The following is a 15,832-nucleotide window of genomic DNA, read 5'->3' on the forward strand; positions in this document are numbered from 1 at the left end:
CACTGAAATGTGTTAAAACAAATTTAAACAGAAACCCTTCATAGCTAAAGAATATAGTTACAGGGAGCAGTGCTTGGCAAAAACTCTCTTACTGCTAAGTAGATTTTCCTCCTTTTCCTCTGAGCCAGTGTATGGACAGATCTGAAGGATGCTGAACTTCATGTGGAGCCTGCTGCATGCAGGTTTGTCACCAATCAGTAGTGGTACAAGAGGTCCTAACATTGATGAGGAGATTCTTCTTTTTTACCTTCTTACCCATAAACACCTGTGGCCACAGGTACAGGCATTTCAGGGAAATGAATGGTTTTAACAAATAGCCATAATCCATTTTAAAATCCTTATAATTATTATGCTTACCCATGTCATGATATTAATTTTTTTGTTTTGTTTTAGAAAAAAAGTGTAGAAGTAAAACATCTGCAACTGCAATTATTTTGAGTTACAATTTGTGTAAATTTGGCTTATGGTGCAGTACCCTTGATGGCCTCTTGGAATTTGAACTCAAGGCTCATTATCTAAACACTGTTAGTTGTGCAATTAATCAACCAAAGTATTAGATAGATTCGGATCTTGTACTTAAATGGCACTAGAGCGATAGCCTGAGGACCATCAGTCTAGAGGAATAGTTCTCAGACAAATACACCTCGGTAAGCACAAGGTTTTGTAAGTACTGCCATCTAAACAGACATTTTAAAACAGTAATACAACAGACTTGGACTTTTTCAGTTTGTGTTCTGAAAAGAAAAAGAAAGAAAACCAAAATGGCTTCTCCATTGACGCTTCATGGTTGGTTTAGGGATGCAGTTTAAACATGTTGTCCATTTTTACTCAGAAGTTAAAATTCCAAGTTTGAAGTTTTAAAAGTTTTAAAAGTCTTTTTGTTGTTATTTTTTTATTTCCCAAACCTGACCTCAAATGTCAATATGGCTGCCTTGTATGCAAACCTTAGTGATATCCATCTATCCATTCATCCATCATCTATAACTGCTTATCCTTTCATAGTCATGGGGGAGCTGGTGCCTATATTCAGGGGCCATTGGGCAAGAAGACAAGACACGCTAGACAGGTCACCAGTTCATTACAAGGCAATGTAAAGGCATACAGGTCAGACAACCATGCACGCAGACAGTCACACCTCAGGGCAATTTAGAAAGACCAATTAACCCAACAGTCATTATTTTGGACTGTAGGAGAAAGCTGGAGTACCCGATAAAAACCCACACTTGTAGAGGCAGAACCTGCAAACTACTGGGCTTTGAACCCGGGACCTTTTAGCTGTAAGTTCTGTCACTTTTCCACAGTTTTAAGAATGAATAAAATGTTTTATTTATTTATTATCCAAAAACTCAACAGTTAATTAAAAACATGACCGTTATTGGTCTCTCTAAATTGCCATTAGGTATAACTGTCAGACATAGTTGTCTGTCTGTCTTTCCACTGCCCTGTGATGGACTAGGAACATGTCCAGGCTGTACCACGCTTCTTGTTCAATGACAGCTGGAGATAGGCTCCATGGATTAATGGATTGATGGATGGATGGATGGATGATTTGTATTTCATTAAATCTTTATCTAACCCATCCTTCTTTGGTAAACATGTTGCTGCAGTTTGAAATCACATAATGCTAAGAAATAAATGCGATCCTGATCTCGTAATCATGAGATAATATGTCATAATTATGAGCTAAGATGTCATAACTATGAGAAGAGATCTTGTAATTATGAGAAAACATCTCGTAATTACTTTGCAGCTTCCGATTCAGCAATCGGTTAAATGGCAATTTCACCTAATTTTTCATTACCTTGAGCATCTTTAATCTGCTCCAACTCAAAAACTACAGTAGTTAGACACTTCAAACCTGGACTAGATTGTTCTACACTAATAGCAGAATCTAATCAACACAATATGGGATTTGTGAAAGCTTTATTTGATTTTTGAAAGTTCTGTAAAGGGCCATATTAGTGCTTTTTTGGCATTTGGACCACTAAGTACCGTAGTTTTTGAGTTGGAGCAGAATAAAAATGCTCCAGATAATGAAAAATTAGGTGGAATTGCCCTTTAACTGTTTCCCGAATTGGAAGCTGGAATGTCGTTATTACGAGATCTTTTCTCATAATTATGACATCCTTTCTCATTATTACGAGATCCTGATCTCATTATTATGAGAAAAGATGTCTGGTTTTTTTTCATTGGTGAATGCAATGAGCTTCAGTAAAACTTTACCTACCACGGAAAATGAAAATGAAATAGATGAAAGACATTGCAACAATGTCTCAAACTAAAATAAACCCTGGTGGTTTGTGGTGGAATGTCACATCCTGAAGTCCTTGAAGCCTCCATCTTTGTTTTTCCGTTGGACCAGGTTAGATTTCTTTAGGGTCAGTGAATTTCTTTGGTTGCTACATTTATGACCTTAAGTCTCTTTCCGGCCTTTTGTTTGTGTTGGAGGGTACAGGAACATGTTTTCCAGCTACAAGTCAGTCAGACTCCTAACATTCAATACTTCACCTCTACTTGGGCTTTCGTGACTTTTTCAAAAGTCTTACTACACATTATCCAAGATTTCCATGGCCCAGGACTCAACAGCTTTCTTAGTAAATGAATTATTTAGACGTTGCTCCTCCCTCTGACCCTGTGGGAAGGTTTGTATTTCCTGGAGACGCGCAGGGCAACACAGCCCAGCTTTGACCTTAGGGACTGTCTGATGTTGAAATGAAATCATCATTTTGTCTCAAAAGAAAGTCCTCACTGTGTGTGAGCAACAGAAGGAGAATACAAGAGCTGTACAGCTGTAGGGGAGATTGGTGAAATATTTTGAGAATATATGGGAAATGCTTTTAAGGATGGTTTGAAATGGTGCTGTGTCATGCAGTGCATGTGTCCAAAGATTGAGCTGCCCTGCTGCTCGTATGTAAGCTGTAAATAAAATGAAGAAAATGTTTGATTTAAATCCGAATAATCAGACTCTCCCCATAGAGTCTGTGAAAGATTTGCTGAGTGTCAGGGTGTTTGTTTTTTTACTTCTTCTCCAGAATCACATGATCCGCTGCTGAGTAATCACAGTTTTATTAACACGGCAGGAGGACAGGATGTTCAGTTTTCAACCTCAGCTGTATCGTCCACACAGGAGCTTTCACATTTAGACACAGACGTTTGCTGCGTGTGTCACCGGCTGTTGCTGAAAGTCACAGCTGAATGACAATAGGATAGTGTGTCCTTGTGTTAATCGGGGGAGATATAACGATTGTTATAACGATGTTTTCATTAAAACAGGAAATTGCACGGCATCTCCGACCCAACACGCTGCGCGCCCTTTATGGCAAAGACAAAGTGAAAAACGCGGTGCACTGCACAGACCTCCCTGAGGATGGAGGTCTGGAGGTTGGTCATACACACACACACACACACACACACACAATGTATCATGTGATCAGTCTACAGGGCGCTGCAAAACTATTGATACCCTTTGATGTTTTTCACATTTCGTCACGTTACACCCACAAATTTAACAAATAATTGTGAAATTAAAAACACATTGTTTCCTGAGTTTTTCTACAAATACAAATCTGCAGCTGTATTTAGCCCCCTTTACTATGATACCCCTAAATAAAATCCAGTGTAACCAGCTGCCTTCAGAAGTCGCCAAATTCGTAAAATAATTGGTATACCTCTTCTTCCTGTTCAAAATTATTCACTACTTTGTGTTCGTCTGACAAAACTAACAAAATACAATGACGTGTGGCTGTAACATGACAAGCAGAAACAAAATTCAAGGGGTGTGAATACTTTTGCCAGACACTGTATGTCACTCCTACACGTTTCCATCTGCATAGCTGTTCTCACCCAACAAAGAAGTCTCCCTATTGTCTCACGGCCTGTGCATAAACAGCTACCTTGCCTTTAGCCAAGAACAAAGCCCCCTCAACTCTGTGAAGCTACGTCTTTAGACAAGTCCCATGACTCCGCTCTGTGGGCCGGGGCAACCTTAGATCACGCTGGTTTTGAGGAGAACAAGAGTGGCAGAGGAATTTGAAACAAAACCATTGTTTCGCAGGGAGTGGGTCTGACCAATCGGACGTCATTGTTCAGGAGAACTCCTGATCTGTACCCTGGACAAATGCTTCCTTGTTAAATATTAGCTTGTGGCTGACTGAGCTGCCATTTTCCCAAGACTGGAACAGAATGACCAGGAAAGGGCTTGTACAGAGGAGAGGGTTGAGTGTTACTGCGTCTGATGTCAGACACCTGGGGCACGTTAGACACGGAAAATTATTCAGATGATTCTGTGATATATTTTCTTTAAATCTGCTAACCAGATTGTGTTTAAAATGTTATTTAATGAAGATTCAATCTTTGCTCCCAAAAACAAGCTTCTACATGCCTTTGATGACATCACAAGAGGCATAAGGAAACTGAGCCCTTTTAGGTTCATCCATTTATATTTTTGTTTTTTCCTCTTCCTTCAATTATTTTGATTCCTCGTTCAGTTATTTGCTTGGACAACTGCGTCAAAATGTTTAAGCTGTGTGTGAGAACGCTGCATTAATTTCAGGGTAACTTATCAGTTAAAAAAAACTTGGATGCAAACTGCTTCCATGTTTTTATTATTGACAAATGTCCTTGTTGAGCATCAGGATGAAACTCAGAATCTATGTAGAAATCAGCTGTTCAGCTGTGTAATGCCATCTGATTGGCCTAATTATTGTGCCTCTTATGATGTCATCAGTGCAAAGCAAAACAGGCTGGGTTTTTTTTTCTGTTACCTTAATAACTCTACCTTGTCAAACCCTGCAGTTAAAATCTGTATTTCATTTCCCAGCTGTATCTTCACTGACCGTATACATTTATCTGTGGAAAAAAATACACCACTGTATCGTAACTATAAATATTTTTTATCCAGGTGCAATATTTCTTCAAGATTTTGGATGGATGAAAGCAAAGGACGAGACACACTTCAAACACTCAAGGACTTCACTGTTGTCTCATTTTTCTGTTTATTGTTTCAGCCTTGTCCAGATTAAATAAAGTGACAAGATCAGACTCCTGACATGTGTTTTGATCTTAAACATTGAATTAAGTATTTTTCACACCCACTAAAAACATCTTATTACACGGGATACTGCATTGCTTCTGATTTTCTCTAACTTTTAGACCAGCGACTTTGGTATTGGATTCATACACATCACACATTGAAAAAAAAATGTACAACTGCATAAATATAAAATTCTTCCATTATGAAAATGGCTAAAACATTCAATAGTAAGTTACATCACGGAACGTGACGTCTCCAGCAAAACAGATTTCAAAGCACTGAGTTGCCACGGTTTCCATGGAGGTGACAGTCTTCTTAGGCTGGACCCACAAAGCTTTACACTATGAATTAAGAACGAAGAGATGTTAAGAGTCTCAAACAGAAACTTCATCTAAACCTATCTAACTGTGAAGCTAAACAAAAAGTGAATAAACAGATTCTACAGCAAACTTGAATAAGGAAATGCATAAAAACACAAGATGGAGCGCAGTCATCTACTCACACATGGGCCTTAAAGGTTCAGAGTACCATCCTAGTATTTCAGTTAGTCTGAGCACATTGACAAACACTCCACGCACTCACATGAACTACAGACGCCTGCAAGCGAGCGCGCACACACACACCTTGGACCACTAAAGCAGACATAAGACAGAGATCACAACAGGACTAGCCTACAAACTCTGGACACTTCAAAAATATATAGAAACCACGTTAGGATGAAACACCATGGGGACAGAGACACAACTCGCTACACATCAGTAGTGAAACTGCAGTTTTACAGTAATTGATGAACATCCCATAGCTCAAGGATTGTTTTGTTTTTTTTCATTTACAGTAGAATAAATATTTGCTATTGCTACTTTTTTGTTTTTTACATTCTAACTCGGGACAGAAACACAGAAAAGCTAGTGTAAAGCACACAGATTAAGTGTAGGTCCTGTAAATAATGAATGTTCAAAGACTAGTGGTGTTTTATCTGAACTCTTGAATATCTCTCTACGTTTAGTTTGCGCTCATCGTGCTTGAGGTCATGACTTCACTGTGAACTTCACGTCAAAGCGTCCCTGATAGCGGTCCTTCTCGTTGTAGTCAATGTTGTCGCCGTACACTTTGCACTCGATGCGGAGCTCCTCTCCCATGGTGAGGTTGGTGAATTGGATGGCCACCAGAGGCTGCAGGTACTGGGGCTGGAGCCGTTTGCCGTAGTAGGGGTAGTACTGGAGAGGGAAGCCAGGTCCCCCGAGGCCATAGTACTTGATCTCTCCAATCTTGCTTTCATCTTCCTCCCTCTGTAAACATGGTTAATTACTGAATTAGTACAAATAAACAGTGTGAAGCCCCGATTCTGCTAACAGCAAGTCTCCTTTAAAAGTAGCAATGAAAAACACATAAAACATACCTTATTCTTGCAGTAAATGGGGATGAGGTTATCAAAGGATTTGCCCTTCAGACCTTCTGGAAGTGAATCATTGCTGGAAGGAGTCTAAAGACAGAAGCACCAGTTGATGAACCACACCCTAAACTGGCTTTTTGCTACGTTTGCAGAAACAAAATTCAAATTCAACCAAATTCAGCCTTGAAAAACAAACAGATGCAGAATAATTGAACACATCCAAGAAATGTTTTTAAAATTCTATCGCCAATTGTACAAAGCATTTGGGAATATGAAGTAGTACCATGCTTCAAGTGACACCTACAGATGTCTAAATTCATTCTAATCAACCTGCTCTGTTTTGATGACCTTTAGATCATTGATCTTCTGCAGCTTCAGTGCACCTATAGGAACATCTGACACATATTGTGTATGTGAAACTTGTTCCTTTCATGTTTATTGTTGGTGGGTTTTTCCCTTTAGGTAAAACCTGTTTCTGACAACTATCTGAATAGGAATTAGAAACCGTACTGCATGGAAAACACACTAACTTTCTTTCCCACAACCATTTGAAACAATCTCCCCAAGTGCTCTTATCAATTTTCAGTATTTGTTTCTTGCCAATTTGCTTTCTTGTACTTTCAAATGTATCACGTGAATTGTAAATTACCTTTAAGAACCTTTAGTTTAAAAATGTTGACTGTGTTACTTTGAGCAAATTAATGCTTATAGTACTTTTCATCAGGATAAGACTAATAGAAAAGCTGTACTAACAGCTTTATACTGCAATTATGAAGATAGCATGGAAGCTACTATGGTTTTCTACATTCCCTCTGGACATACTGCAACCTAAGAGCTGAATCTCCAACCAGTCTTTGTTTGGTTCTTATGTGGTTTTTTTGCCTCACGTCAGTCCCACAGGAATAAAAGTCTGCCTGGTCCAGTTATTTGGTATCATGAAACACCGCTCCTATGCTTTGTAGTTTCATTTATAGTCTAACTGTTCAGGCCTTTCTGCTTCAAGCAAACGCTTCCTACTTAAGTAGCGAGCTTGTTTCAGTGGGAAATAAACCAGCAGCAAAAGTAAAAAGAACATTTTACCTTGAGATAGCAACTTATATTGTTGCTGACTTTAGATTCTGTAACCTCCAGTATGTTTTGGTCTACCCCCTGTTAAAACAATAATTATTTTATCAGCGGCTTCATGCACATGACATGTACCTTTGGTCTGAAATTGACAATCCTGTTGAGCTTGACAATAAGGCATGGCTTTCCCTCCTTAAAGCCAAAAGAAGTGTCATCCAACCCGGAGCAGCTCTTAAGCAACTTTCTGTCGAAACGGCAACTTTTCCTCTGTCCTAGTTCACTTTCCAGATTTCCGCGGTCTTTGTATGGCGCTGCAACGTCTGCAAATAGTAAAGCAATCAACCCGCCACAAAACCACATTAAATCCAGAAACACCTTCAGATTCCTAATGTTTACATGGAAAAAAGAGGTTATTGTTTTCGTGAAAAAAGTGAGTTTTCTTTACACAGAGATATATGTATTACCAAATGAAATAGAAACCACAACAACTGATCAATCTTAATAGTTTTCACTACATGCCAGTCAGGAATCAACAAAAGAGTGTGACAATCTGAAAATACTTGCCTCCACAATCCTCATATTTCATTTCATCAATCTGTCTCGTTAAATCATATTGCTTCAGAAACGCCGCCATGCTGTCGATGTACTTCTTATATGTAGAGTTGTTACTCTTTTCGAAATAGATTTCAGATTTTTCGGAGCGGGGTGTGTGTGACAGGCCTGAAAAACATCATGTTGTTTGCATAAGAAAAATGAAAACAGTGACAATTATAACCAATACGTTTAAAAAGAAATAAAAAACAAAAACGCTTTAGAAATTTTTTTAATTAATGGTTAGTGATGAAAGGGAAGAAAAGCCGTAGCAAGTTTCTGCTCTGAATTTTAAGACAATGGGTCTCGGGGATTTTCCTCGGACGGTCTCTGACAGCTCTTGGGAGTGGTAATTTTCCATAGACCTCGTGCACAAGGCGAGGCGTGGTACAGGACGATGAGATGAGTTTTTACACCAGTCAGAGACAATGTAACATTCATGAACCTTTCCTCTTTTTTTACTGCCTGGTGGATTTATTTGTTGGCTTATACTTAAGCAAGAGCCGGTAAGAAAAGAGCATCAGAATCTCACTTGTGAAAGTTCACCAGTCCCCTGCCCCCACCCCTCAACTCTCACGTGTGGCTCTCTCACAATGGAAACTTTTAGCCCCAGAGTGGGAGGCGGGTTGGGCTCAGAAAAAAAAAAGCCTCTGCTTCCTTGTTTGTGCATCTAGTGGAAACTTGCCTCAGCTCACCGTTTCTTCACACTTTCTGCTAGACTTTGTTGATCTCTGATTTTCAGCAGTCTTGGTTTATAGTGTCAGGAAAACGAAGCCAGCCATCTACAATGGCTGCTAAAAATACCACCAAGGCTGAAGCATGTGCTGCACAAACAAATGTTGGCACAACATGATGGGGGCTTGGCACCTACCAAAAAAAAAAAAAAGCTTGCAGAAAATTTCCAAATGACTGTAATGTAACAGCAGCAGGCTTTTATGATGTCCAGGTTATAAATGTTTACCCTCAGAAGAAAAGGGTAATAAAATATCATTTTGAAGCTTAATTTGGGGATGAGAAACTAATTTATTAAACTCTAAACCATGTTCAACAAGGCTGTGAACCATGTAAACCAGGCTGCCGTGACTCTTAATCAGAGCACATACAGATCGTTTCAGTCCCCTGCAGCCTGAGGGGGTAACCATTGACTGGCTGAGAGGAGTGAAGGACAAAATGGCTGAACCTATTCGAGGTCAGGAAGACTCCTGACAGAGTAGCTGCTTAAAGGCACACCTAAACAGGCACTTTATTTCTAAAGGAGAACCTCCCACAACTGCAGCCATTTCTGATCAGTGTGACACCCAGCCGTTCACACCGTTCTCAGCCACATCAGATCACTCATTCAAGCTAGTGTTCAAGGAAGGTGAGAAAGTTGCCTTTACCTGGGGGGGCAACTCTGTCCTGGTAGGTGGGTTTGTACTCATTTAAGGTCAGTAGCAAGGCCTGAATGGTCCCGATGAAAATTCCAGCCAAGCATCCATAGAAAATCACGTAGAACAGGAAGATTTTAACTGAAAGAGAGAAAAAGAAGCCACTGATAGTTAGAGATGCATCAGTCAATCACCCAGGGATCACAATAGAACCGTTTTCAATTGATCTGTTCTGACTGGTGATTGAAAGGTGCAAATACTAGATTTAAACCAAAAACCTTCAACAACGTTCAGACTATCAATGCATTATCCAGCAGCTGGTGTACTTCAATGCACTTTTCTGAGCTAAACTGAAGTCATAAAAGTTATGACTAGATGCTCTGATGCTTAAATGGGGAACAAGTTATCATTCCTTCCTCTGCTGTTGGATTCAGAGCTATTCACAACCTTCAGCAGCTAATTTTATTTTAGGTTTTATAGTGTTTAGGGATCAATAACATTAATTCAGTAGGTAAGACCACGAAGAAATCGGCTATAAAAGCCTGATCAGTGCATCTCTATTGAGAATGTCAAACAGACGTAGTCAGTTGTGTGCACTGACTGATGTATCTGTAGTATACCTGCACCAAATAAGGAAAACATGCAGTTGTGATATTATTGTTAAATATTGTGCTGATACCAGTGACACCACTGATTGCAATAAATACCCACTTTCTTCCCACTTCTCCCATTACTCAATCTATGTGGGTGTGGGAACCAATGGAGGAAAAGGTAATCATAACTGGTCAACTCCATTTTTGCCATCCAAAACTGAAATCATGGCATTTAAAATATAATATCCTAGAAAATATAGCATCCAAACATGTCTGTTTACACGTTGTTATTACGGTGATGATTCTGATTTGATTTATGGTGCAAGTGTAATCAGCAGCTATTTTATTAATTAAGGAAGGCCAAATAATTTCTAACTGTAGCTCTTAAATGCTTATGTTGTTTTATGAGCTTAGAGAAGCGTTTAACAGCACCTCCGATTTATAAACCTTGACCTTGCACAAGGTCTGAGAAAAAATAAACATTTTATTTCTCTAAAATTGCCTTTTAGCGTTCCTTGTTTTTTTTAAGCTGAAGGAGAAAGGAGTATCTTCATAATTTCAGCCTATCAGGCTATTCCCCCCTTACAGGCTGATTCAAATGTTACTCTAATTATGTAACGGCTGCAGGGCTGCACTTCCAGTGCAACAAGATGAGTCACTCTATGAGGCGCCACCGCTCGCTCTCAGGCAGCACCCTGCCTCTGCTCCACCCTACCCCCAATGTGTCCCTTCTAACAGGTTCCTGGATTAAACGCTATCTTCACGTACTTTAACAAAGAGCTTCTTATTTATGTTCTTGTAGTGGACTCAGTCTTATGAGTTTTCTTTGTTGGTTGAGCTTCATTAAGCTCACTGGGGAGGAAATACTTCACTGGTACAATGTGCACCCACTGTCGGCTGCTTGTTACTTGGAGGGAGTTGCGTTTTTTTTAATCACCCTTAAATCAGTCCACTTTGAACCTGCTTGGTAGCTAAAACTGTCAGATATCTCTCCAAACTTCTAAGATGACCAACGATCAAATCAATTTTATGAAAACCGATTGGAGAACTTTCTTTAAAGTAATGCTTAGGAAAAGTTGAAATAAGTCAGTCTTGTTATGCCTAAACTTATCCTTGTGAACATGTTGAAGTAACCACCACACACTAACAGTCACAGTGTCTGCCAGAGATCATGTCAATTCTTTTATAGCACAACTGAGAGACAGCTAGATCTTTTTCCTCTTCCTCACGTGCGCCTTCAAATATGTCCCTCCACTTCCAGGTTCTCGTCTACATTAACCTTCACAGAAACCAGTATGGTGGGTTTTTGTGCTGAACCTCTGAATGATATCTCTGGTTAACAGATTGCAGCCAGAGAGAACTGCAGGAGAAAGAGCGGGCTGGTGGGCCCTCCCTGCTCGTGTCTCTGGATGGCTCTGATATTGTTCCAACGCGTGTTTAATCGCAATAGCTCTTACATTTGTGGTGATATGATATGATCATGCACTGTCAGAGGCACTCTGCAGGCAAACCCCTGCTCCAGCAAGAGTTAGAAACGGTAAAAGAGGTAGATGGCCCAGATTATTAACTTTCATATGTTGCAAACTGCCTCCACACCTGCTGCTAAAGTAAACGCATGGAGAGCTTATGTCAGCGAGCAGCACAGTAAGCTCTGTGATGCACCTGTCATGAAGTAACTAAAGACATGCTGCCATATCAGGCGCTGACACACATGTGGAGGACTGCAGTTATGTGCAGTGTTTTCTGAACAGTGTGGCAAAGGAATAAAGATGTTGCGCTCAGTGCCTGATGTTGATGGTAAGGGGAATTTGCAAAACAAATTGTTTTTCTCCTGGTGTATTTGCTTTCAGGCAAACAGGGAAATCAGGTCTCCCCAAGTCAGTTTTTGTGTAAATGTTCTCTCTCTCTCTCAAAAAAAAAAAAAAAAAAAGATAAGTCTGAATGACGTTTGTGGTCTGGTCTATACTCGTGAAATCTCAGTTAAGCCGCAAAGAACAACTAGCTGGGGCAAAGGCCACCCCCCCAGTCAGCCTTATATGCTCAATATGTTCTATAGAGATGCACCGGACAGGCTTTTCATTACTTGTACTAATTTCCAGTGGTCTTGGAGGTCTGAGGTGCAGATTACATCTTTTAAGGACTGTGGGATATTCAAGGGAGAAATGTGCTGTGCTGCTGGCCTTTCATAGAGATAGTGATTCTGAATCTGAGAGAAAATGAAGAAATTATAGGAGTATCCTGGTTTATGAATCAAAGAATATTTCCCTAAACTTATTCATGTTTTTAATAAAACTCAGAAAGTTTCATACTGGTGGGAGTTGTTTGTTATTAATGAGTTTAATGACAGGGAAAAAATTCAGACGTTTCAGTATCAGGTCAGAGCCAACCATGGAAAAAAGTCAGATTCTGATTGCTGACCGATTAACTGACCCATTTAAAGTTTTTTATGCATGAATTTAACAAATGAAAGGACAACCTTTGAACATTTATCCATTCACTGTTTCATATGTTTATATATGGATTTGTTTTTACTTTTATTGAACCTAAATGTTTCATTCTGTCTCAGAAACATACTTAAATAAGATGGCTCTGGGTCTATTCACCCCTTTGCCAAGTTGTACCCCCATTTCATACGTATATGTTGCAAATTCGTCCCTGCCTCCATCCATTTTGTAAACAAATAATTTTGCACAGTGTACCCCATGGTGTACCGCTTTATTTATCTTATGTATTTTCAGGACCTATGGTCATAATCCTAAAATGTTCTAACTTTATGTAAATTTAAATTTAAGCGTGCAATATTTTTCCAAAGGTTTTATATTCCATGCTATTTGGACTTATTGTTCGGATCCAGTGTATACCAGCCGACTTTAATGAAATAACATGTAAGGACCAATGAATAAACAAAAATAACCCTAAGCCACCTGCTGCGGGTACGTTATCTTTATTGGAGTCATATAGTTACATTTCCTTTCAGTAAACTAAGTAGATTATGGAATATTACTTTAGATCATCAGCTGTCAAAGATGGAACAAAACGTCCCAGAAGGGAATAGTATCCATACATGGTCAGAAAGAAACGCTCAAACTGCAGAGGTACGAAACACCAAAATAAAACTCAAAAATTCCCATATGGCTTTTGGTTAATCTGACGGCAGAGTTTCAGAACAACTCTTAACAGACCAAGAACATGTAAAAGTCTCAGAAGCGGAGTCTAGAAAGGGGGAGTCTGGCTGTGGTTGACAGGCAGAGTTTGAATGGAGAGCCCCTCCCCCACCGGCCTGCTGCAACGTGTTGTCCTATGAAGGGACCGTCCCCATTGATCTCTCTCCATATTTGCTAAAGCTCAGAAAACTATTCAGGATACGAAAACTGCAGCAGCCTTGGCGCATGTATGTATATACAGAAATGAAATCATGGCCATGTTTCAGACGGTCACCGCCAGATCCTAGTAGTTCACATGTTGTAAACTACAGAAGAGCTAGAACTACGCAAGGCAGGGCATTTTAAATGCAACCCGTGGTTCCTTTCGGTTACTGAAGGGCGCAGACATGCCTGTTGCTTACAGTGGACACTTTTAGTGAATGAGGCGTAACTTTCCCCTACAACAAACAAGGGTTGAATAGTCACCGAGTGTAACTGCGGGCTTGGTAACATTAGCCCTGTAATGACACGTGCTGGTTGAAATCTCCCGAGGAAAAGTAGCTAGCAAGAGTTCGCCATTGGGCAGCACGCGCCAGCTGTGACGCGGCGCGTAACGTCTACAACTGATTCTTGTCTCCTCCAAAACTGAGCCTTGTTTACCTCAGGCTTTCATTAAGCTTGGAGCTATGAGCGCATTATAGTGGCGAGGAACGTGCCAGCCAGTGACTCTCGTCTTTCAGAAGGAGGGGGGACAAATAAATATATAACTGGGAGCGACTGGGAGACAGAGGGGCGGCTCACGAGACATGTGAGTCGTGATCGGCTCAAGCACAGCAGTGTTCCCGACTGAGTGACTGAGGTTCGCATCGGAGCCGAATTAATAAAGAGACGATTTCTAATAGGTAAAACGGTTTAGCGACCGACAGTGTGACGGTTGCTGGTTATCCTATCAAATCCTCACCCAGATTTAACCGCATTAGTTAAGCTTCCCCATCCGTCTTAAAGTATTGAAAACAGTACTATAGCAATAATTAAGAGTTGGATTTAATAAGCCGGAGTCCCAGGGAAAGGTGGGGCCTAGCAAAATTAGACGTCCGCTTATAACTGTAGAAATGTCCTGTTTCCGCTCACTTCTCCTTGGTAGAGAAACATTGAAAGCATGGAGCAAACCACAAACATTTAGCCCAAACGCGTTTAGTGGGCAGCCCTGGCCCACAACAATCTGTCCTTCAAGATGACCTTTTTTAAAGGGCAATAATAATTGACTGGCACGAAGTGGGCTACGCCTACGGTAATCATTGTCTATAACAATGTATTATCAGTTAACCCTATCTGAATCTAGATGAATAATTAAGCTGTCACTGCAAACATGCCATTCAGTCATAGCGAAAGTTGATTGGTTTATCAAGCTTATTAATCAGCTTATTTTTTTTTCACTATTCCTCATCCAGGACAAACTTATCGAGCGGAAACTCGTTTTGTGTTTGTCCGTTGGAGTTACAGTTGAGTCTGCCACGGATTTGGCATTGAAACTTCTCCCCAGTCTCCACTGAAGCCGAAGTCACGACTCCGTATGTCAGAGCCACTGTGTTCTAACAGGTGCTGGCTGTCTGCGGAGTGAGGAAACGTGAAGAAAAAAATGGTTTCCACTGTAGTACATTGAACTCCTGTGGGTTTATCAGCCTTCGTGACAGCCGTTAACACATGGGGTCTAGCTTACTTCGATGAAGGAAAGAAGGAACATGGAGTACTTACGCCAACTGCCCCCTGTTCGTCCTAGAAACTCTCTCTTCTCTGAATTCCATATAAATGTCCTCCATCCGCCGTCGCTGTCTTTCTTTCCAGCCATATTACCTCCACAGAAATGCCCCCCCGGTTCACCTTCTGTAACGGAGTTTTAAAAGCTGAGACTGTTAACTGTCCTTAACAGGAAACACGAAAGGACAGTTTCGTACCCGACTCCTCCAATTGTACCACTCACAATTTATCTCGCGGGGAGCAGCTCCGCCTGTAAACTCCTGTAATAAGTTACCACCGAAGAGGGAGGGCCCAGCTCAGCAAATCACAACCCTCCGCCGCTTTTTGCGTAAGAGCCGAACCGAGAGCCGGGAGGTAGAGGGGTCGTTCCAGACAGAGACTTTTATCGTCGTGCAGAGGTATGGGGTACACAGAAAGTACCCAACTGTGGTTGGAAACGTCCAGACTATACCTGTATTACGACAAACAGTCCGCTGTGTTCTACATGCTGCAAACCATAATGTGGCTGTGGATACAACTCAGCGTTTCCTTAATCTACACTGGTGACATAAAAACAACCCTGTATGTTCAAAGCGGTGTAACTATGCGACAACATGGATGGTTAAACGTAAACCTGAGTGGATTATCCCAAATGATCAAAATAGTATTTATCAAGTATGAAGTATGGAGCAATAAAACTTCGCTTAGAAGTACAAAATGTTACCGAAGTAAATTGTTTCTCATTACTACCTTTCCAACTCTGTAACAACTAGCTTACTACAAACTGTCAACATATTGCTAGTCTCAATTAATAATAAAGTACTTCGAGGCAGCAAAATTAGACAGCTGATAAGCCATTTTTCTTTTATCTAAACGTGCCAATAAATTTTGCACAAAAAACAGACTATAAC

The 15,832-nt window shown here is 40.4% G+C and overlaps 2 protein-coding genes across 2 annotated transcripts in view; one reads left to right on the forward strand and one right to left on the reverse strand.

Moving 5' to 3' along the window:
- The window catches only part of nme7 (NME/NM23 family member 7), a 33,456-nt gene extending 28,416 nt beyond the window's left edge, over positions 1–5,040 (forward strand). Inside the window, exons 11-12 of the mRNA XM_047374367.1 lie at positions 3,274–3,381; positions 4,901–5,040. Coding sequence (XP_047230323.1) covers positions 3,274–3,381; positions 4,901–4,933 — 141 coding nt within the window. The 3' untranslated portion in view covers positions 4,934–5,040. The remainder of the gene's footprint in view (positions 1–3,273; positions 3,382–4,900) is intronic.
- atp1b1a (ATPase Na+/K+ transporting subunit beta 1a) lies at positions 4,976–15,171 on the reverse strand. The gene is made up of 6 exons (XM_047374370.1): positions 14,940–15,171; positions 9,461–9,589; positions 8,055–8,210; positions 7,626–7,810; positions 6,432–6,515; positions 4,976–6,321 (listed from the first exon to the last, which is right to left on the reverse strand). Exons 1-6 carry the CDS (start codon positions 15,031–15,033, stop codon positions 6,061–6,063), a joined length of 909 nt encoding a protein of 302 aa, XP_047230326.1. The 5' UTR covers positions 15,034–15,171; the 3' UTR covers positions 4,976–6,060.
- Between the last annotated feature and the right edge of the window lie 661 nt (positions 15,172–15,832).

The sequence above is a fragment of the Girardinichthys multiradiatus genome, chromosome 9 (genome assembly GCF_021462225.1).
Source record: "Girardinichthys multiradiatus isolate DD_20200921_A chromosome 9, DD_fGirMul_XY1, whole genome shotgun sequence".
Lineage (NCBI taxonomy): Eukaryota > Metazoa > Chordata > Actinopteri > Cyprinodontiformes > Goodeidae > Girardinichthys > Girardinichthys multiradiatus.